This window comes from Rhineura floridana, chromosome 1 (genome assembly GCF_030035675.1).
Source record: "Rhineura floridana isolate rRhiFlo1 chromosome 1, rRhiFlo1.hap2, whole genome shotgun sequence".
Lineage (NCBI taxonomy): Eukaryota > Metazoa > Chordata > Lepidosauria > Squamata > Rhineuridae > Rhineura > Rhineura floridana.
Window position 1 is genome coordinate 44998712 of NC_084480.1, and position 24227 is coordinate 45022938.

Here is a 24227-nt window from a genome sequence, read left to right on the forward strand (position 1 = left end):
TGACTGCTTCGCCTTACACAAGTGGAAGCATTTTCTGCTAACACAATGTCCCCATTGGATACAACCGTATCTCGTAATTTTCAAATGGTGGGAAGATGATGGGCAGGACTGAAAGAGATATTGTAGGAATGTCCAAGAGCTTGGGGCATGCCCAGTGGAATTCTAACCCCTTTCATCACAGACTCCCATGCCATATTACTCTCTGCTCTCTGCTCTCAAAAGCCCCTTTCACATTTCAGATATGATTTCCCATATAGAATAGAGACCTGCTACTGTAACTGTAACGCCCTTGGGAATACAGGGCTAACAGTGTGGTTCTTTGGATCCTGGCCAACACTTTTTAAAGAGGGATTCTCCAGGCCAGGTTTCTCTGAGTATTACACTGAAGTCTGTATATTAGGGAAAGCCAAACAAACAAAGAATCAAAGTTCTTGTTTAAAACTAGACAGGATTACCCTACTGTTAGGCACTGTGAGATAGGCACTTCAGACAGTGTATGGTGCCAGCAGCCCCACACACTTCCCCTTGTACCCCCTAAGCTGCACTGTTCTCAGGTGCAGTGGAGGATTATTATTATTTATTGGATTTATTAGTCGCCCATCTGGGAGGTTGTCCAGCCACTCTGGGCGACGTACAGCCAAAAATATAAATTACATTAGACAGTAAACGTAAAAACATTAGCACATTAAAATGCATGCAGTCCAATCACCAGTGCTGAAGCAAGATTCAGCTACAAGTCTGGTCAGATTCTGTGTATGGAATGGTAGGGAGGGGAGGGACATTTGTTATTTACCTCATGCATTAAATTATCTTGGTCCAGCCTTACAAATATGATTTTAAAATTCCAGATTAAGGGCCAAAGCAGATACAATGCAGGAGATCCATGATCAGATCACCAGACTTTCTTGTCCCTTAAAGTAGCAGTGATCTAATTTTGTTCAGATGAAAGGTACCGGCAGAAGAGATGCTTCTTGCTGTATTTGTGTTTTTTCCAACCAGAAAAAGAGAGGTGACCCCCTAGGTGCTGAAAAAATAGTTTAATTGTGAAAACACTTCCATTAATCCTGATGCATCTTCAAGTGGAATTGCTCTTCCTCAGAAGCAACTGTGAGGCAAATTAAAAACAATGGGCAACATTTGAGAGAGAGGTTTTTAGGACTCACTCTAGTTGTGATTATAATTTGTTTTAAACTGTTTTAATGTTGTATTTTACATTATTGTGACCCGCCCTGGGACCTTCCAGTGAAAGGCAGTTAATTATATACACACTCACACATAATATCATCCAATGTTCGTTGTTAGCAGAGTAGATCCATTGAAAATCAATGGCCTTAATGTTAGTCTGTGTATGACTAACATATAAATAAACCAAATAGAATCTGCCTATATTAGGTCATGAAGATATATTTGTTCTCCTGATCCTGCAGTGTGTCTTATATATTCCAAGGACGCATCCCCAGGTACATATCAATGTCAATGAGAACACAGGGTTGTATTTCCAAAATGTTAATTGCTTACCTTTAATTCAGTCACAGCTGTATCCAAGTTAGTCACATTGTGCTCTTTATGCTCCCCAGAAAGTCTGTCCTCAGCAGAAATTGGACATTTACACTCATAGCAATAACTATCTAATAGTTCATGATCTAATTCTTTCTGTAGGACCTCAGGTTCTGTAACTTTACTTGGTAGCTTGTCAAGACCCATCAACTCAAACTCTTCTGCTTCAGCGTACGTATTTGCCTCTCTTTCATTCACAAATTCATAACTATCACTAATGCGGTCTAAGGATTTTCTGTCATCAAATAGCAACTCTTCATGAGTCACTTCTGATGATGTTTCTTCATCAAAAACATCATCTCGGCTAACCATTTCATAATCCATGAGCTCAGCTATATCTTCATCAATGTCACTGGACTCTTCTTTTATTGAGTATAATGGATAGGTATCAAAATCATGTGACAAAAGAGAATGGTCCAGTTCTCCAAATGGTCTATCAGATATTTCTTCAGATGGTGGTTGGTATGCTGCTTCTTTATTGGGTTTAGTTAAGTCATCAGTAATATTTTCTCCAACTCTTTTTTCAGATGTTTGCCCCTCAGTGTCCCAACATGGAAGGTGTTTATGGTCTAAAGATTGTGTGTCTTGTGATATGGACTCAAAGACCGAAATTAACTGGCTTTCCGGTTGTCCCTCATTTTCCCAGTGACTGCTAACATGGTGGAATGCTTCATGAGATTGTATGTTTTCTTCAACAGGTTTTCTGACATCATTATCCATTTCATGAATGCCTGTTATTTCAGATTGCTGGTTTCGGTCAACTGCAAAACAAGCAACTTCATTTGATTCATCCTGCACAGATGCTGAAGTTTGATAGACACTTGCTGCATAATCAGGTATTGGACTATACTCCTCATCACTTGTTTCCTCTGGTAATACTTGACCTGCTTCTTCAGGTAAGGATTCTTCTGCTCTTCTTTGGCTGCTGTCGTCATTACTTGCACCTGAGCTATAGAGCCCACTTCCAAAAGGAATTGCATGTGTGGGATGGCAAGTTCCAACTTTTATGTCACTGATGATCTCAGCTGGCCTATCAGTCAAGGCATCATTCAACCCCTCCACAATTCCTCTTGGTGGCAGGATCTCTGGTAGGGCATGTGCTTCAGCTAGAAAGTGAACAGACTGAAGTTCCTTTTCATTTGGTTCATCTGCACTGTTTGAGAAAAGGTTCAAACCTTGTTCATTATTAGGCTGACCTTCTAGAATTTGTTCCTTCTGGGATTCTTCCAAATTTGGAGTATGATCTTTAGAAACATCCCTTTCAAAGTCCAAGGATTTTTCTGCTCTTTGATTGTTATCATCATTGCTTGCACCTGAGCTATAGAGCCCACTTCCAAAAGGAATTGCATGTGTAGGATAGCAAGTTCCAACTTTTATGTCGCTGATGATCTCAGCTGGCCTATCAGTCAAGACATCATTCAACCCCTCCACAACTCCTCTTGGTGGCAGGATCTCTGGTAGGGCATGTGCTTCAGCTAGAAAGTGAACAGACTGAAGTTCCTTCTCATTTGGTTCATCTGCACCTTTTGAGAAAAGGTCCAAACCTTGTTCATTATTAGGCTGATCTCCTAGAATTTGTTCCTTCTGGGATTCTTCCAAATTTGGAGTATGAACTTTAGAAACATGCCCTTCAAAGTCCAAGGATTCTTCTGCTGTTCTTTGATTGTTACCATCATTGTTTGCATCTGAGCTATAGAGCCCACTTCCAAAAGTAATTGCATGTGTAGGATAGCAAGTTTCCACTTTTATGTCACTGATTATCTCAGCTGGCCTATCAGTCAAGGCATCATTCAACCCTTCCACAATTCCTCTTGGTGGCAAGTCCTCTGGTTGGGCATGTGCTTCAGCTAAAAAGTGAACAGACTGAGGTTCCTTTTCATTTGGTTCATCTGCACCATTTGAGAAAAGGTTTAAACCTTGTTCATTAATAGGGTGATCTTTTAGAACTTGTTCCTTCTGGGATTCTTCCAAATTTGGAGTTTGATCTTTAGAAACATCTCTTTGAATGGACATTTTAGTCCCATAATATGGAGTAGGACCTCTAGTGTGAGGGGACATGTCAGTATTCTCACTTTCTTCATTTGATGGACATTTATGGCTATCTTCTTTAGATCCTTCCACTGATTCTTTATAGAGATCTTTATACAAAAATGCCAAAGCAGGTGGCATATCAAGAGGCTCAGGACTGACTGTAGTAGCTGGCAAGGGAATGAATGGAGATTGGGATAACACATCTTCTCCTGTGTTAAATAGGGGTTTGCCTGCTAAGTTAAGCTCATCCTCTGTGTTTTTATCATTTTCCCTAACTGGAGGTGTTGCAGAATTTTCTTTTGTAACTTCAAATGGCCCCTGTACTTCCTTTAAAAATTGCTCCTTTCCTGTCTGGGTAAAAAATGTGTTGTCAACAAAGGTATATTTTTCAAAATAATCCATACCAGTATAATTTAAAGCACCAACATCCTTATTTTCTTGAATAATAGACATTTCCTTCTTGGTTTCTACACTTTCTTTGTCACCTTTTTCTTTAAAAAGTTCTTTTGATTTGTATTCTGTATTTTCATGGTTGTCTCCTTTTAAGCTTTCTGAAGTTTTTGCACTTAGTTTACACACAGAAAGTTCATGGTTACCAACCATATCTCTGACATCATTGAATGGCTTTGTTTCCTGCAAGGAAACTGTTTCCAAGTATTCCAATGTCTCTAGTGTATGCTTCTCTTCTTTATCAGCTGAAGAACTGAGTGGTGCAGTATGCATATTCACTACCTCGTAACCTTCAGAAATACTGAATATATCTTTTCCTTGATCAAGTTCAAGATCATGTATGGCTTCGTCTCTCAGTTTCTCATGATCTTTTAATTCCTTTTCTTTTTGTATGTAGTTTTCAGGCTCTTTCAAAGTTTTCTCTATAGTAGGCAAACACTTGTTTTCTTCTGTTTTTGAAAAGTCTTCAATACTGCTTAGTGTCTTACTGGCGGTCGTATCTGAGTCTGCAGAACTTACTGATGAATGTAAGTTGTTTGTGAGAGTATCATTTACGAGTTCCAGTATCACAACACTGGAAGGCTTATTTGGAATGAAATTAGATAGTGTAAGAATATCAGAGATATCTTCCCTTCCATCATAAGTAACATCTTCTTCAGGTTCACTAGCAAACTGTTCCATTTCAAAATGTGTTGTAGGAGGCTCAGTTTCTCTCTTAACAGTTACATTTGTCTCAGGAGGACCAGTTGAAGTGTTTTCTGATCTTTCTATTAAGAAATCAGCTTCCTTGAAAGGAGGTTGAGTGTCTAGATGATCTTTTTTTGAAGTTAGGGGAAAAGTAGAATGTATTTCTTTTGCCTCAGAAAGAAGGAAGGCTGCAATGGACAAGGGCTCATCTGATATCACATTAGCAACCTCAGGAGGGCAAGGCTTGGTCTGTTGTTTCTCATCTTCTTCAATTAGATCCCATGGAGCAGTGTTGGGTTGACCCAGCATGGATGATGTTGAGACTGCTGGTGGCTGTGAATGAACTTCCTGCTCCTCTACTTTCTCGGTGAGCAGAGATGGAACTGATGGTGGCTGTTCTGAGGTCTGATTCTGTGCCTCAGATGAACAGAATGGTATTTCTGTGGAATAAGATGAACCTAAATGTCCCAGATCCAGTGGTGTAGTTATCAGTGGATACTGGATTTTCTCCCTTTGCTCTTCTGACAAAATGGACTGTTTACTTTCTAACTCAGTAGCTTCAGACCATAGCAGCTGGGTTTGGTTTTTCACTACATCCATCAGCTCTGATAGCTTAGAAACTCCTGAATCCACTTCTACAGTTTTAGGCAAGTAGCCCTGATGTTCCTGTATTCCTGTCTCACCCAATAGCTGTGATGAACCTTGAACAGTTGCAGAAGAGTAAGGCTGAATTCCTTCTATCTGTGAGTCTTTTACTGACTGCAGTAAGTGTAGGTGTTCCAATTCCTGTGCCAGGATGGGTGACTTTAGAAGAGCATCCTGCTCCTTTGAAGGTTCAGTCTCAAAAGTTACCCTTCCTTGGTTTTCTCTTTCTCCCTCATGATACAATATTTCTTGATGTATGGATGCTGATGATACAAGTGAAGGTGAATATAGAGGAGGCTCCTCCTTCCTGATCTCTTCAGTGGAATTCAACAAGGTCAAATCTAGCTCTGGTTGTGTTGTCTCAGGGCAATATGGCTTGATTTCCTGGCTCCTTGCTTCAGGCTGTGCCATAACAAGCAAATAAGACTGGTCACCTTGCACATTTGCTTCTCCAGCAGCCAAATGCTTTGACTCTTCCCTTAGAAGTGAACAAGACTGGTCTTGTTTCTTTTCTTCTTCAGCATCAGACAATGAAATTGCTTCCTTGGAAAGTTGTTCTGTAGACAAAGGTGAGGACGGAGGAGCCATTTCCTTTACTTCTTCAGAAAAGAAATTTTCTGGAATGGAATTTGATTCCTCAGGGGGGGGAATTGTAGCCACAAGTGAATCAAGTGAATCTCCCTTGGTTTCATCAAAGAGGAAGGCTGCAAAAGACAGTGGCTTTTGTAGTGCCATTTTTGGAGTTTCAGGAAAAGGGGTTTGATTTTCTTCTATTTTGGCTTTATCTTTAAGAATTGGTGAAAGAAAGTTTGACTGCTCTGAGGCTGGGGCTGGACTCACTATGAGCACTGGTGGAACTGGCTGATCCTTTATTTCATCAAGAATGAATGATGAAATATTTGGAGATGGTTTGGATGCTACCTTTAATGTATCAGATGAACAGCTTTGACTCTCCTGTGTTTCTGGACCACCAGTAAGATGTCCCAGTTCTGATGCTGGGGTTATGATTGAATAAAATTCAGATTCTTCTCTCTTTCTTTCTGATGAGACTGAGTGTTTGCCTTCTGATTCTGGAGCCGCAAACCTCTGTGACTCAAGGTCTCCTTCCTCTGTGTTTTGCACTGGGAAAGGTGCATCTAGATGTTTTCCTGATTCAGACACTGAATGCAATTCTTTTGGATAGCATGGCTCTACTGTTGCAGTGACAGCCTGAATAGCTTGGTTTGCCATATCTTTTGATATTGGTTCTGTAGTATTATATTTCTCTACTTCAGCCTCAGTGTACGGTGTACTTGTAGATCCAGAATCAAGGGCTGCTGTTCTCTTTGAAACAGACTGATCTGCCTGTGTTTCCATCATATAAACTGACTGGGATGAAGTTTGTGCAGTTGCAGATAAATGAGGCTGGATCCCATTTACTTCTATTTCCTCCACTGGCTGCAGTTTACATGATTCCTTTGGTAGAACTGTATGTGATAACTGCTGAGTAGTTTGCTCAATCTCTGACTCTGTCCTCTCTTGTTTTTCTGGCATGCATACAGAATGCAATGAATCTAGATGTGAAGGCTTGATGATGGATTTGTCAGGATGCATATCTTTCTTTTTTGCTTCATCAACACAATGCAATGCTGTTGTTACTTCCAACCAGGATGATACAGCAGAATTCTGTTTAATATTCTGCATTGTTGATTCAGATTCAGCCGAATGTCCCAGCTCAAACCGTGTGGTTGCAAATAAAGGAAACTGACCCTCTTGGTGGCCTTCATCTATGGTGGGATGTGATTCATCCTGATCCTCAGAACTCAGCTTCGCATGTATAGGTGGGCTGAAGTGGTTTTCTACCTCCACTGCTTCTTGTGGTGGAATAGATACTTTCCCTGGAGGTTCTACATATAAAGGTGAAACCAGCTGAGTTGTTTTCCTACCTATGGCAACATCTGGCTCTCTTGAAATAGGCACCAGTTCTTCTGATGGAACTACTGTGGGAGACGAGGGATGAACTTCTGCTTTTGTTACTTCAGCCTTTTGAAAGGCCACAGTGGGAAGTGATAAGTCTGCTGTTTCAGTAGCTATCTCAGGAGAATAGGCCAAATTCTTTTCTACTTCGTCAACTGAATGCAAGACAGTTGTTTCTTCCAACCGGGATGACACAGAGGAATTCTGTTTAATATTCTGCATTGTTGATTCAGATTCAGCCGAATGTCCCAGCTCAAACCATGTGGTTGCAAATAAAGGAAACTGATCCTCTTGGTGGCCTTCATCTATGGTGGGGTGTGATTCATCCTGTTCCTCAGAACTCAGCTTCGCATGTATAGGTGGGCTGAACTGGTTTTCTATCTTCACTGCTTCTTGTGGTGGAATAGATACTTTGCTTGGAGATTCTACGGATACAGGTGAAGCCAACTGTTTCCTGTCTGTGGCAACATCTGGCTCTCTTGAAATGGACACCAATTCGTCTGATGGAATCACTGTGGGAGACGAGGGATGAACTTCTGCTTTTGTTACTTCAGCCTTTTGAAAGGCCACAGTGGGAAGTGATAAGTCTGCTGTTTCAGTAGCTATCTCAGGAGAATAGGCCAAATTCTTTTCTACTTCGTCTACAGAATGCAAGGCAGTTGTTTCTTCCAACCGGGATGACACAGAGGAATTCTGATTAATATTCTGCATTGTTGATTCAGATTCAGTCGAAAGTCCCAGCTCAAACCATGTGGTTGCAAATAAAGGAAACTGACCCTCTTGGTGGCCTTCATCTATGGTGGGATGTGATTCATCCTGATCCTCAGAACTCAGTTTCGCATGTATAGGTGGGCTGAAGTGGTTTTCTACCTCCACTGCTTCTTGTGGTGGAATAGATACTTTCCCTGGAGGTTCTACAGATAAAGGTGAAACCAGCTGAGTTGTTTTCCTACCTATGGCAACATCTGGCTCTCTTGAAATAGGCACCAGTTCTTCTGATGGAACCTCTGTGGGAGACGAGGGATGAACTTCTGCTTTTGTTACTTCAGCCTTTTGAAAGGCCACAGTGAGAAGTGATATGTCTGCTGTTTCAGTAGCTATCTCAGGAGAATAGGCCAAATTCTTTTCTACTTCGTCAACTGAATGCAAGACAGTTGTTTCTTCCAACCGGGATGACACAGAGGAATTCTGATTAATATTCTGCATTGTTGATTCAGATTTAGTCGAAAGTCCCAGCTCACACCATGTGGTTGCAAATAAAGGAAATTGATCCTCTTGGTGGCTTTCATCTATGGTGGGATGTGATTCATCTTGATTCTCAGAACTCAGCTTCGCATGTATAGGCGGGCTGAACTGGTTTTCTATCTTCACTGCTTCTTGTGGTGGAATAGATACTTTCCCTGGAGATTCTACTGATAAAGGTGAAGCCAACTGTTTCCTGTCTGTGGCAACATCTGGCTCTCTTGAAATAGACACCAATTCTTCTGATGGAACCACTGTGGGAGACGAGGGATGAACTCCTTTTGTTACTTCAGCCTTTTGAAAGGCCACAGTGGGAAGTGATAACTCTGCTGTTTCAGCAGCAATCTCAGGAGAATAAGGCAAATTCTTTTCTACGTCATCAACAGAATGCAGGGCAGTTGTTTCTTCCAACCGGGATGACACAGAGGAATTCTGATTAATATTCTGCATTGTTGATTCAGATTCAGCTAAAAGTCCCAGCTCAAACCATGTGGTTGCAAATAAAGGAAACTGATCCTCTTGGTGGCTTTCATCTATGGTGGGGTGTGATTCATCCTGTTCCTCAGAACTCAGCTTCGCATGTATAGGCGGGCTGAACTGGTTTTCTATCTTCACTGCTTCTTGTGGTGGAATAGATACTTTGCTTGGAGATTCTACGGATACAGGTGAAGCCAACTGTTTCCTGTCTGTGGCAACATCTGGCTCTCTTGAAATGGACACCAATTCTTCTGATGGAATCACTGTGGGAGACGAGGGATGAACTTCTGCTTTTGTTACTTCAGCCTTTTGAAAGGCCACAGTGGGAAGTGATAACTCTGCTGTTTCAGTAGCTATCTCAGGAGAATAGGCCAAATTCTTTTCTACTTCGTCAACTGAATGCAAGGCAGTTGTTTCTACCAACCGGGATGACACAGAGAAATTCTGATTAATATTCTGCATTGTTGATTCAGATTCAGTTGAAAGTCCCAGCTCAAACTGTGTGGTTGCAAATAAAGGAAACTGACCCTCTTGGTGGCTTTCATCTATGGTGGGATGTGATTCATCCTGATCCTCAGAACTCAGCTTCGCATGTATAGGTGGGCTGAAGTGGTTTTCTACCTCCACTGCTTCTTGTGGTGGAATAGATACTTTCCCTGGAGGTTCTACAGATAAAGGTGAAACCAGCTGAGTTGTTTTCCTACCTATGGCAACATCTGGCTCTCTTGAAATAGGCACCAGTTCTTCTGATGGAACCACTGTGGGAGACGAGGGATGAACTTCTGCTTTTGTTACTTCAGCCTTTTGAAAGGCCACAGTGAGAAGTGATATGTCTGCTGTTTCAGTAGCTATCTCAGGAGAATAGGCCAAATTCTTTTCTACTTCGTCAACTGAATGCAAGACAGTTGTTTCTTCCAACCGGGATGACACAGAGGAATTCTGATTAATATTCTGCATTGTTGATTCAGATTTAGTTGAAAGTCCCAGCTCACACCATGTGGTTGCAAATAAAGGAAATTGACCCTCTTGGTGGCTTTCATCTATGGTGGGGTGTGATTCATCCTGTTCCTCAGAACTCAGCTTCGCATGTATAGGCGGGCTGAACTGGTTTTCTATCTTCACTGCTTCTTGTGGTGGAATAGATACTTTCCCTGGAGATTCTACGGATAAAGGTGAAGCCAACTGTTTCCTGTCTGTGGCAACATCTGGCTCTCTTGAAATAGACACCAATCCTTCTGATGGAACCACTGTGGGAGACGAGGGATGAACTTCTGCTTTTGTTACTTCAGCCTTTTGAAAGGCCACAGTGGGAAGTGATAACTCTGCTGTTTCAGTAGCTATCTCAGGAGAATAGGCCAAATTCTTTTCTACTTCGTCAACTGAATGCAAGGCAGTTGTTTCTTCCAACCGGGATGACACAGAGAAATTCTGATTAATATTCTGCATTGTTGATTCAGATTCAGTTGAAAGTCCCAGCTCAAACTGTGTGGTTGCAAATAAAGGAAACTGACCCTCTTGGTGGCTTTCATCTATGGTGGGATGTGATTCATCCTGATCCTCAGAACTCAGCTTCGCATGTATAGGTGGGCTGAAGTGGTTTTCTACCTCCACTGCTTCTTGTGGTGGAATAGATACTTTCCCTGGAGGTTCTACAGATAAAGGTGAAACCAGCTGAGTTGTTTTCCTACCTATGGCAACATCTGGCTCTCTTGAAATAGGCACCAGTTCTTCTGATGGAACCACTGTGGGAGACGAGGGATGAACTTCTGCTTTTGTTACTTCAGCCTTTTGAAAGGCCACAGTGAGAAGTGATGCTTCTGCTGTTTCAGCTATCTCAGGAGAACAGGGCAAATTGTCTTGTTTCTCCAGTTGTTCAGTTGGGTGTGGTAAAACAGATTCCAGGCATTCTGGCAATGGTGTTTCAGTTACTAGTGAAGGCTGCTGAGTTTCCTGCTTTTCTACATTCTCAGCAGATAAAATAGGCGGCAGTTGCTCTGATGAGTTGAGTGATTCAGCAGGAGAGTGCAGAGTGACTTCTTTACCTTTGAGATGCAATGGCCCCATGGATTCCAATCTTTGTGGTGCCTTTGTAGGTTCAGAGACAACTAGATAATCACTTTCTGGTTGTGCTAGTACTGTAGCATGTTGGTTAATTTCTTCTCTCTGTGCTTCAGGAACAGGGGGTGATGGATCAGGGCATTGAGATTCTGGCTGCGCCATCTCATTCTCAGCTTCACTTCCTGAGTACAATATGTCCGATTCTTCTGGCTCTAGTGATGTGGTCACAGGTGCCTGAGCCTGAACAGTTTGCTTTGCCAAATCTGATTCCAGATGCTCTTTTTCTTTTTTCTCTGCTTCATCCATGAAATACGATGGCTGTGGAAGTCCAGTATGCTCATCTGCAATTTCATATAAATCACTCTGGAATTCCTGTGGTTCTCTTGTGCCAGTTGTAGAAGATAAATCAGGTACCGTTTCAGTTTCTCCAGCCTCCCACTCTTTCACCGATTGCATCAAATGCTCTGACTTTGCTTGTAAAAGTGTGGTCAATTGCTCCTGTGCTTCTTCTTTCTTTGAATATTCTGCCTCCAGCTGTTTCTGTTCTTGCTTTTCTCTTTCACTAACTGAAGGTAGTAATTTTGCTTGTTTGACCACAGATTCTGAGGTTTCAGGTGAGCAAGTAGGAATGTCTTGCTTCCATGCTTCTTCAGCAGAATGCAACAAGCCTGAATCTTTTATCTCTAATTGTGAAGGGATTGTGAATTCAGTATCTTGGTTTCTTGTTTCAGTTGAAACAGAGTCTTGGGACTCATAGTGCTTGGCTGCAATATTATTTGAGTACTGCACATTGTGAGCTGCAGGTTCTGATAGCATGGTTATACTTGAGTCAGACTGACTCTCTGTTTCGTTAGCAGGCTGAGAAAGGGGTTCAGTAGAAACAGGTGAAGAAGGTCGAACTGTCTTCCTCTCTGGTGGAGCCCTTGATTCTTCTGATATGTCAGTGACCTCTGTGATCATTGGTGAATATCCCTGCATTTCTTCCTTTTCTGTTTCAGTAAGGAGGTTGGGCAACTTTTCTGACATGGTATTTGCTGTATCAAGAAGATGAGATTGCTTTCCCTTGTTTTCCATTTTGTCATGATAAGTAAAGCTTGTCTGTTCTGGGACTGTTGTTGGAGTTACAGGGGAATGTAATCTGGTGCCCCGCTTTTTCGCTGTATCAGTGAGAAGTGATGAAATTGGTGGCACCTTTTTGGAAGCCTTATTTAGAGGTTCAGGCAGAAAAGATTGCCGCAATTGCATCTCATCTGTGTTACACGGAATGGACACGCCAGACTTGGGAATATTTGTTTGTACATGCCTGAGATTATAACATAGGGTTTCTTTTTTGTTATTCTTAATTGCAGCCTCTCGTTCAAGATGTCTTAAAGATGCCTTCAACATGGCTTGCCTGGTGAATATTTTTGGTTGTTGTCTTGGCTTCCTGACTATATCAGAAGGTGGAGGCAAATCTTGATTGTTCACCCTCCGGAAAATCTTTTTATTTCTTTCTGCTAAGACTGCAGTGATTAGCTGAATCCTGGTTCTTACTGTTCCTTCGAGGGGCAGCTCTCCCTTTTTAATCAAAGCATTTTCTTTTTCTTCTGTCAATGAAGTTGCCGCTTCCTGTGTGATTTGTACCAAATAGTTTTTAATCTTTGAAGGTTGCACTTGAAGGGACCATGACTGTGGATCAGCAGCATCTAATTCTCTTTCTAGAGCTTTTTCAGAAAAGTCGCATGTTTTATTATCTGGACCTCTTTTCTCATTTGATGACAGTGATGCCTGATCTGGTGAATTGCTTATTCTTTTCTGAACCATGTCCCCCTCATCCATCAGAAATACAGCTTTCCCTGGAAGACCTTCCATGTATGAGTTTTCCATACTATAAACACCAGACGTAGCACTAGTTTCTGAGGCTTGGGAAGTGGAACATCTACTTGAACTAGTCTCCCACGTCATTCCACTATCTTCAGTTTGAATGGTATCCATGGCATCTGATTTCACCTCTTCATTCTGGTTAAGGTTTTTTAAACTGCTAAAGAAAGAAATTTTAAGAAACTATAACCTTTAAAAAAAGAATCACAGAAGATTAAAATATATTAAGGCAATTACAATTTTTGAATTATTTCATTAAAGCACATTATAGCATTAAGATTATGAATGTGATTTCGTGTTTTTTTTAAAAAATGATACTGTACCTACAAGTCATAATGCAAAAAGCAATATTTCAATGTATAAAACAATCCCCAAATTAAACCCCATCATAAAAAAACACAGCAACAATTCCAGCACAGCCAAGCACCAGACAAAAAAATAATCAATTGAATGCATTTTTGGACAGCTGTGTCTTTATAGCCACCTGAAGCCATATGATGAAGGGCTGATGCATCTAGTTCATCAAGACATTCCAGAGGAGAATGCCCTACCCTGATTGCCATTGAGGATTGAGGGTTCTGGACCAGGGCCTCAGATAATAATCAGGGAATGCAGGGAGGAACACATGGAAGGCGATGGTTCTCAGGGGACCCAAGTCCCAAGCCATTTGAGGCGTTAAAGGTTAACACCAGCACTTTCAACTGAGCCTGGAAACAAACCAGCAGCCAGTGCAAGTTGTGCAAAATTAGCATGATGGAACCAAAATGCCTGGCACCCATCAACAATCTCTGGCATCAGCTAAAGTTTTCAAACACTTTTCCAGTACAGCTCCAAATAGAGCTCATTACAGCAGTCCAGTTTGAATGACTGTGACAAGCTCTGAATTTGTCAGGGAGAGTTGTAGTTAGCGAAGTGTCCAAAGCTGGAAAAGGGCATTCCTCACTACTGACACTACCTGCACATCCATTAGGGGCATCAGGTCAAGGAGTACACCCAAACTACATAACTGGTCATTTAGGGGGAACAGACTTCAAAGACAAGCTGTAAACCAAAATCAGATGGTCCCCCTACCAACAGTACTTCTGTTTTACCAGGATTACATTTCAGCGCCTTCTACCCCATCCAGTCCCATCCAGTCCCCATCCATCCATAGCTATCAAACAGCCCTTTAACTACCTCCCCCAGGATCAGATGAAAATGGGAGACAGAATTGGAAGTCATCAGCATACTGATGACTCCATGACCCACATCTTTGGATGACCTCATTCACCCAAGAGTGGCATTCAATACCATCAATAATGGTATTCTTCTGAGCTATCTCAAAGGGATGGTGATTGGAGGCACAGTAGTGAAGTGGCTCTGTTTATTTCTGAAAAATAGGACCCAGAAGGTGGTGCTGGTGATTGTGACTGTGTCACACTTCCACTGTCTCTCAGCATGGACCATCAAGGCAGGGTGGGCAGGGTGACCAGGATGACTTTCCACCTTGTTTCTGTGCTGAAGCAAGGCGGAAAGTCAGACTGGAAGGAATCTAGAGAATCAGTTTTGTCCAAAACCCTTGCAGCTGCACTGCCAGGATCCACTTAATATTTTGCCCCCAAAGAAATGTTAGATACTGGATGGCAGATTTTCAGATCAGAGGAGTGCAAGGATGTCTTTTTCAATAAGAGGCCAAATCACTGCCTCTTTCAGCATGAAAGGTTCTATCTAATGGAAGCATTTATTCCTTTCGTAGCCTACATGTATGAGCCTGACCACACCGATTTCATCAGCCAGGATGAAAACGAGCACAAGTGGTTGGCTGCTTTCCTCCAAGGATTTCAGCCACCTCCTATCATCCTCCAGAACTACTAAAGCCAAACTAGAATCCACGTCAGAATAGATCCAAGTGATTTCATCTGCAAAGTGCATAGCCAACAGTCATAAGAGGCTTCCAAACAATCCTCTATTTCATTCTGAAATGGGCCATTGCCAACTGCATGGCCAAGCCTAGCTGGGACACTGGCCCAATGAAAGGACACAAATAGCCAGGGAAGGAACAGATAATCCTGAAATCTGCAAATACTTCTATGCAAAGGTAGACATAAATTCATCATGAACCAACAGATTTATGGGACTCCTTGAAGTGAGCAAAGTTATCCAGGTCAGTGGTATTTGCTGAAACTCTTAAGGTACTAGAGTGGCCACTTACATACTATTTTTAAAAAGGTTAAAAGGTAAAGCATCACCAAAACAAACAAACCAACCAACCAAGAAGGCTAATTCATATATACAGATGCAGATTTAGAAATAATTTAAACAGAAATATAGAACATCTCACCATAGCGAGGAAGGCTGTGACTATGTGCCTGCTCAGTCTGCTATCTAGGTACAAAAAGTTCATGGGCAACTGCTCTCCATTTCGTGGTTCCTCATCCTCAAGCAGCACAGCCATTCAAACAGAGGACTCCTTCAAACAGAGAACTGTCCTCTGTAAAACAGGGCACTTGACCATTGTATAAGATTCAGAATGCTTGCCTTGTAGAATTGGATGTCCACCTGCATTCATCTAAGAATGTAGTGCTTCAGTTAAAACATGAAAGCTATAGGAAGATACCTACTGCCTTGAAGTCGATTCCGACTTATGGTGACCCTATGAATAGGGTTTTCATGAGGCTGAGAGGGAGTGACTGGCCCAAGGTCACCCAGTGAGCTTCATGGCTATGTGGGGATTTGAACCCTGGTCTCCCAGGTCTAACCCAACGATAAAGCAGACTCTTGTTGCTTGAATAGGCACAAAACATGATTTTTCAATCTGTTTTAGACTCTTAAAGTTAAACAAGAGTGAGAAAAGTGGGGAATTCATAAACAAGCATGTTGACAGGATAGTATTTCTGCTGTCTTATATGCAGGAGTATCCTGCTCCTCCTCTATTTCCTCTCTCCTTACCCCACCATACACAATAGAATAAGAGCTCTGACTTAACTAGAAAAAATATTGACCAAGTACTGTAATAGCAACAAATCTTCACGCTTTTTAATGCAGTGCTGTTCACTGCCGACAGATTGCCGAGAGCTGCTGCAATCGATCAGTGTCTCATGCCTCACTGGCACATCCTCTGTGTTTTATTTTGAATGAACCAATGCTCCCAGCATAGGATGATATGAAGTTGGCCGGCTTTAACTCTGGCAGACCGTCAAGAGGGAAGCAAGTTCTACTGATTCAGTAGAACAATTTCCTTCAAAATCCAAATTGCAGGCTGGTGACTGAGCTACACGTTAGGGCATGGAAACCAGAGAACCCTATGGACACTTCTAGCTGACAAATTTATTCAGCGTTCATCCTGGAGGGAGGGACCTCCCCAGGCCTGCCTCCAGGGAACACCCTGAAAGGACCCTCGAGGTGGGTTTCTGACCCACCTCAGGCAGAGGAGCTCAGGAGGTTGAGTCATACCTCTCAGCACTCGAGAGTGTTGTGCAAGAAGGTCCAAGCCCAGGCTGCTGGTCGATTAAAGAGCACATACCTGAGAGCACAATGTCACCACTGCACAACTCTAAACTATAAGGATCTTTGAGAGTAATGGCATATCTCAAAAGAAAGGGCTCATAGAACAGACTCAAGCACCTGCTGCTGGGATTGAGTGTGGTCTGGGAAGCCAGGCTATTTCAGCCTTCAGCTGGAGTCGGCCACTTGCAGGAACAATGTATATCATTCAGTTCTCTGCTCTCGAATCAGACTCCTTTGCCTTGCCTTGCTCTCTAAGAACATAAGAAGAGTCTTGTTGGATCAGGCCAAGGGCCTATCTAATCCAACACTCTGTTCTCATGGTGGCTAACCAGATGCCCATGGTAAGCCTGCAAGCAGGACCTGCATGTAACAATTTCACCTCTCTTCTATAGTCTGTATATACACTTTTCCTTTTGTTGTGACATCATCACTTTGAGCTGATCCTGGCAGCTGCCCCTTATAACATTCAGTCCTGCCCTCAGCACAGTGGCCGCTACAGTTGGATCACAAGTACACCCTGAGTATTCAGGGAGTGAAATAACAAGACAACTTGGCTTTTCTCCTCTCACATCCCTAATCCAGTTTGATCTCATTCTGAAGATGAATTTCCAGCTACATTATAAAAAAAACCTAAACCACCATCACTCCAGGGGAGCAGCATGGAGATCACTTGGGTGAGTTCCCAGAGGCAGCCAACACATTTATCAAGTCACATTAGTCATTTCCATTAATCACATCTCCATTTGTCAACAGAAGCTACATGTACACACACATAGAGAATCCATTTTGCTAATTAAACGATGTGTAAGTAACGCAAAGCCATTTGTCCTTGATATATTAATCAGTGGTGCAGTGGTAAATTTTGAAGTGCAGGAGCTCATCATAACAGCCCCCATAACCATACCCTCAAGGAAAGTCCAAACATGCAGGTAGTTGCATTGATTCATCATTATAGATGTGTACACCTCCCCATGAAGAGCACCAGTATTTATTAGGATGTGTATAACTGCAGTCCTATACATGGTTTCATGGGAGTAAGCTCCATTCAACTCAGTGGTGGGTTCTTCTGACTGCAAAGGCTCAACATTATTTATTTATTTATAAAACACATTGAACTTTAACAAATTATCTTCAGCCCAGCTGAAATGCAACCTTTGCTTTTTAAGTAGAAATGCAAACAATCTTGCAGAGAAATGTTACCATTTAAACTACTAGCATGAAGAAGAAAAGATCCCACCAAAGAAAAGGAAAGAAGTATCCATCTGTAACGGCCGGGGGGCAAATATATAGCTGCTATAGCCTAGTGAATAGCTTCCACCCCCAAGATGGGCAAAGGACATGCAACGTGCTGCAGACATTGCACCATCCATAGCTTGTTTTTTCCCCTCCTCCTCTGGCTTCATCTCTATGCTAATCTGTCACAAACTGGAAAGCCTTGGTATCACCTCATTCGCTTGACAGAGGAAGGAGGGCCCATCAAAGACCCTGGCTCTCCAGCAGATGATGTTGTCACTTCTGTTTTGAAAAACAAACCCCAAATCTGAATTCCCATGCATCCCTCCTTCACTACACCACTGATATTAATGCAAATGTGATTTTTAAGTTAAAAATGTCTGAGCAGCAGCAGCAGCAGCAGCAGCAGCAGCAGCAGCAACGATCATCTGTTGCAAAGATGGTCTAAAATTCCCCTGTGAATGTCTGTAGGTTGTATCCATCCAAATTGTTTCTCACAAAAAAAGGCAATTCAACATCAAGATGAGCCCCCAGACTAAGAAGCGACAATAGCCCAATTGCATCCCCATATACTTAGGTCAGCCAATGAGATGCTTCTTTGAGCATCTAGCCTACATAGGCTAGGCTGGTGTCTGCGAAGAACAAGGTTTTTCAGTGGTGCCACCTGTACTGAGAACAGGGTTGCCAGGTTCATGGCCTGAGACTGATCCTGTATCTGTAGGAGAAGAGAAAGTCAGCCAAGTGCAGGTGTTCTTGCAACACTGTAATGGGAAAAACCACAAGGTGGAATTCTCCCTTCCCCCTGCTCAACTTTTAAAGATACAGAAGACCTCTTGGAGGCTGGGCCTGGCAACCAATAGGTCTTCTGTATCTTTAAAAGGTGTGCAGGGGGAAGGGAGAATTCCACCTTGTGTTTTTTCCTATTACAGTGTTGCAAGAACACCTGCACTTGGCTGACTTTCTCTTCTCCTAAAGATACAGGATCAGTCTCAGGCCATGAACCTGGTAACCCTAACTGAGAATCTCCTTTCATCAGACTTATTTCATTACTCTTAGACATCCAGTAAAGATTTTTATAATTTCAAAGAGCTTTTTGTCAATATGCATGTGCTGCTGTGGGATTTATTTTAATGTAACTATCTTATTGACAAGCGGCAGTAACGTAGCTGAAGCTCTGCTCACGGCTGGAGTTTGATTCCAATGGAAGGAGGAAGTCGAAACTCTGGTAAAAGAGGTTGAGGTCCACTCAGCCTTCTATCCATCCGTGGTCGGTAAAATGAGTATACCCGGCATATGCTGGGGGGTAAAGAAAGGCCGGGGAAGGAACTGGCAATCCCACCCCATATATACGGCCCGTCTAGTAAACATCGCAAGACCTCACCCTAAGAGTCGGAAACAACTCACACTATAAGTGCGGGGACACCTTTACCTTTTTTATTAGATCTTTAACTTTATTGCATTTTATACTTATGTCATGAGCTGCCTGGAAGGCCTGGTATTAGCTAAAAGATGGAATATAAGTTAATTATGTAAAATGTTTTAATAAATTAAAGTTAGATCAGTGATTAAGGTACCTGTTGTTATACCTATAGCTGTTTCACCCAACCAGATTTCATGCTGGAAGCAAGCTATCAGACTGCACATAGCTCTTCTTGAAGGATAGGTGTTCAAAATAAAAAATAATAAAAATGTCAGGTCTGAAACTGAAACATTAATTAGTCCTGTAAATATACTCTTATCATTTTTCTGGGGTTCTGGAAGACCAATATGGCTACTCTGGGTTAGTTTGCAATTGCAAATGCAACACTTGATTACTCAGTGCTGGATGTATGAACTATCGCCATTGAAAAACATGGTGTTTGGGGCTATATTAAATCTCTGTGTTATTTGAAATTCAATATGTGATGGCTCTTTCACACATGTAGACCATCTCCTAATGTTGCAGTGATCAAGTGCAGTGCATTCTCATGCAGTTGATGAGAATGCACATGGGAACAGAGCCCAAGATCTACGTCAGAAAGTAGGCACACACTCTGGCAATGGAGCCAGTCCTCAGGTTTTCTCTTGTAGAGAGATGCACACATTATCATTTTGATAGTACATTTTCATTAATCAAATACAGGCGTGACCTGTTGAAGAGGGCCCCAGCTCTTACAAAGTAAAATGAGAAATATTAATTACCACATCTAAATAAGGACTTTCCCTTAGCTATGTCTACTGCAGTTAGCAACAGTATCCATATTTTCACTCAGATACAGTATGGTCTTATTTCCTTCAGTACGCCAGAGCCTATAGCTCCACTGTAGAGCATTGCATGTAGAAGGTTCAGGGCTCATTCCCCAGCATCTCCAGTTAAAAGGGTCTTGGGCAGCAGAGCTGGAAAAGACTTGTGCCTGAAACTATGGACAGACACTGCTAGCTGTGCACACAATACTAGATGAGGTGGAGCTATGGTATGACTCAGTATAGAAAAGCTAGGCGATAGACATATAGATATATAAATATATGGAATGGAATAGACTGCCTTCAAGTCGATCCCAACTTATGGCTACCCTATGAATAGGGCTTTCATGATAAGTAGTATTCCGAGGAGGTTTACCATTGCCTCCCTCTGAGGCTAGTCCTCCCCAGATGGCTAGGGCCTGCTCAGCTTGCCACAGCTGCACAAGCCAGCCCCTTCCTTGTCTGCAACTGCCAGCTGGGGGGCAACTGGGCTCCTTGGAACTATGCAACTTGCCCACGGCTGCACAGATGGCAGGGCACGTCACCCCTGAGCCACTCCCTATGGGGGTGTTATTTAGCTGACCCTTGACACCCAGGAGACACAAGCGGGGATTTGAACTCACAGACTCTGGACTCCCAGCCAGGTTCTCCTCCCCACTGTGCATCCCAATAGGCCAACTTTGACAGATAGGCAGGATAACCCACTTGTCAATATGACATCAGATGGTTGAGAGGTGGGTTGTCCTGCCCACCTGTCAAAGTCTCTTATGCAGTACTTTTCAAGTGCCTGACAGCCAGCTGGTTGTCAGGTGCTTTGGAACTGCAGCACAAGGGGTCTTGCCAGCCTTATGCTCACCACTTGGAAAGTGCAAAGCACAGGGTCTGCAAAACTCTTTGCACAGGGCTTCACAAGCACCTCACAAACCACTGGCTGTTGGGCATTTGAGAAGCACAGAGAAAAGCACCTTTGCCAGCCCTGTGCTCAGCACTTCCCCAGCCCTGAGTACAGGGCCAACAAAGCTGCTTTCCCACAGGGAACTTAAGTCATACAGCCAATACAACCACTATATGACATCAGGTGGGTGTGGTTAGTAGTGTAGTGGCAAATTCAGAAGTGCAGGGTCCCTTCATGATAGTCACAGCCACACCCTCCCCCCCCCCTTTTTGCTGCTGGGTTGAGAATGAGATCTTGTTAATGCCTTCTCCCACAACAACAGACATCCCTAGGAGCCAATCAGCATGAAAGGGGAGAGTACTGGCTACTGAGAAGAGTCTTCTCAGTGGCTGACTTACCTCCTCTCACTCTGATTGGCTGCAATCAGCAGGAAGGGATAGGGACATATGTTAGAGGGCTCTTCTCAGTAGCTAATACACTCTCCCTTCATGCTGATTGGCTTGTAGGATGCTGAAGACATAGGGGCCATGCTGGGATTCTGCTCCCCAAAACGTTAGAGGTCTAAGACCCCCCCGAGACCCTGGACAACCACCCCTGGGTGTGGTTTGGGGAAAACTACCTCAAAGGCCAAATTTGGCGCATGGGCTGGTGGTTCCCAACCCCTGGTTTAGGGAAATGTGTTTCAATTCCCATCTCAGCCAAGAAACTACTGTTTTCAAAGCCTCAATGCCTCAAATTTATTTATTTATTTATTTTTAAATTTACACTCATTTTCAGTTCTTCATCAGTAAAAAAATAAAGAGGCTGCATTCAGACGTGAAGATTCTTTCATTAGTTTTCCTGGTTATAACGTAGCATTCTGTCCCAGTTTCTAATATTCCTTTTACACTGCATTACTTGCTGGATTATGGAACTATGCTTTATTTCTTTTTTAATCAATGCACCACCATGTGATCCTAAATATAATTCACACCAGTGGGCATGGGGTGGCACAAGAGCAGAAGTCATCCATGAGTGATAGTGGCATGTCCCATGAAAAAAGTAGGAAAGAACTGTGTGCTGGGAAACCACCTCAAATTTCATCATGCGAGGAGCAGCAGCATGATCCATGAAAACTGTGGGACCAAACTGATTTTTTCCAGAAACAAATGATTTAGAAGTAAGTGCTAAACTTGCACTGGACTTCCAGAAGCTGAACTGTGTGTAAAATGTCAGATAAAATGCAGGGATGGGAGGGGGGTAAGAAAATGTTGGGAAAACAGAATAAAGTGCTGCCTGAATTCAGCCATAAATAACAGATGGGGTTTGAAATATAATGCTACACAGAATGCTGTGAGGATTATGGAACTGTAAAGTGTTTTGAAGTACCATGAAACAATGACCAGTAGGCTAAATTTATTGTTACTGCCTTGCACCCAAATTTAACCTAGACTGTTTATAAAAGAGTCTTTAAAATGCTGCTTCACAGCTGTGACGTCATACTTAATCATCTTTGCATCCTGGTCCTATGTGAGATGTTACAGTAATTTAGCACACTATATCATAATCACTCTTGCTTATTGTTAATCCCTAATTACTCTACAATCTTTACAAAAGAGTCTTGTGGCATCTCAGTTCCCTGCTGGGTGAGCTTTCATAGGTAAAAACATTTTCTTAGGAGGAGGAAGTTGGCAGAGAAGGCAAAGAAGGATAGACATACAGTAAAAGAACAATAGTTTAGTTCTGCAGTCCTGTGCACACTTGGGAGTTTAGTCCCATTGGTTTCAATGGGATTTATTTCTAAGCAAATGTTGCGAGATACTTAATTATATCTTTAAAAATTGTACCCAATATATGTATCCGATTGCACAGCAACAGCCTGATCCCCTAGCTTGCTTCCCTTAGGCAGCCTGTTATGCACACAGTCACTGTAGCTACAGGGCCCAATTCAAGGTGTTGGTGTTGACCTTTAAAACCTTATACGGTTTCAGCCCAGTATATCTGAAGGAACGCCTACAGAATCACCGACTGTGCCGCCTGACGAGATCAGCCTCGCAAGACCTTCTCTCGGTCCCACCGGTGAGAACAGCTAGGCTGGTACGGACCAGAGAGAGGGCATTCTCTGTTGTGGCCCCCACCCTCTGGAACTCTCTCCCTTTCGATCTCAGACATGCTCCCTCCCTGTCTAGCTATCGCCGAGCCTTGAAGACCTGGCTGTTCAGCTTGGAAAAGTTACTTTTTTGAACTACAACTCCCATCAGCCCAATCCAGTGGCCATGCTGGCTGGGGTTGATGGGAGTTGTAGTTCAAAAAAGTAACTTTTCCAAGCTCTGGAGGCCTACAAGATTGGGACAGATTAATTTATGTTACAATGGAATTAATGAATAGTTTTTTAGCTTAAAATTTGATTATGTTGATGTATATGTATTGTTTTTATTCTTGTTGTTCGTCGCCTAGAGTGTCCCTAACCCGGACAGATAGGCGGCTGAAAAATAAAATTTATTATTATTATTATTAGGGAGATTTTGTCAAGATTATTTAGGGTGCTTCCAGATGTGGGCTTAATATCACAAATGGGCCATTGGCAGGCAACAGGTGTTGTTGTTGTTTAACTTATTGGATTTCCCACAGAAAGGCTAAACTGGATTAAATGGATGGGAAATATGGCCTGGCATTTTGCCCTGATGACGTCATGTGGGCACTGCAAAAAAAACAAAAACTTGCATGCATGAGCAGCAATGATCCCATAGCACATACCCATCTGCAAGAACCCTCAGGCATGAAAAGTGTGATGGTGATATGAACCCCCCTCCCCGCATCTTATCCCAGGGGAATTTTGGGAGGACAAAGCTAAGTAGGACACTTCTCCACACAACACCATGCCTAAACTATGGAATTCACTACCACAAGACATAGTGATGGCTGCCAACTTGGACAGCTATAAAAGGGGATTAGACAAATCCATGGAGTATAAAGCTATCAATGGCTACTAGTCATGGTGTCTATATGCTGCCTCCAGTAGCAGCAGCATTCTTCCGAATACCAGCATGAGTAGAACATGGTTATTGCACTCATACCCTGCTTGTGGTCTTCCCATTGGCATCTGGTTGGCCACTATGGGAAAGAGGGTTGTGGGTGAGATATACCTTTGGTTGGTTCAGCACAACTCTTCTTATATTCTAAGGGCAGGGCAAGAAGATGGCATCTGCGGGATGTCCACTTTGGGGGAATGGGGCACCATCTACCACTTTTCTTGTCACTAGAAGTTTCTTTAATTTAAAAACCAGTTCTCTGGGTGAGAAAATGACTTACCAGACCCCCAGCTCTGCCTCTGCCTCCATGGAGGAAGGCTCCAGAAAAAGGCATTATGGAATAATAAAGTTGGAAGGGGCCTGTAAGGCCATGGAATTCAATGTAGGAATCCAAATTAAAGCATACCCGACAGGTG

At 42.6% G+C, this 24227-nt stretch overlaps 1 protein-coding gene across 3 annotated transcripts in view; it reads right to left on the reverse strand.

Annotated features, from left to right (window-relative positions):
* Nucleotides 1-24227, reverse strand: part of CMYA5 (cardiomyopathy associated 5) — a 108470-nt gene that overhangs the window by 80793 nt on the left and 3450 nt on the right. For 2 of the 3 annotated variants that reach the window (XR_009761634.1, XM_061619793.1), the window contains exon 2: nucleotides 1519-13123. Coding sequence is in view for 2 of the 3 variants with exons in the window: in XM_061619793.1 (XP_061475777.1) it covers nucleotides 1519-13123 (11605 nt within the window). In the remaining variant the exon portion in view is untranslated. The remainder of the gene's footprint in view (nucleotides 1-1518; nucleotides 13124-24227) is intronic. The other variant, XM_061619803.1, reaches the window with a different exon arrangement.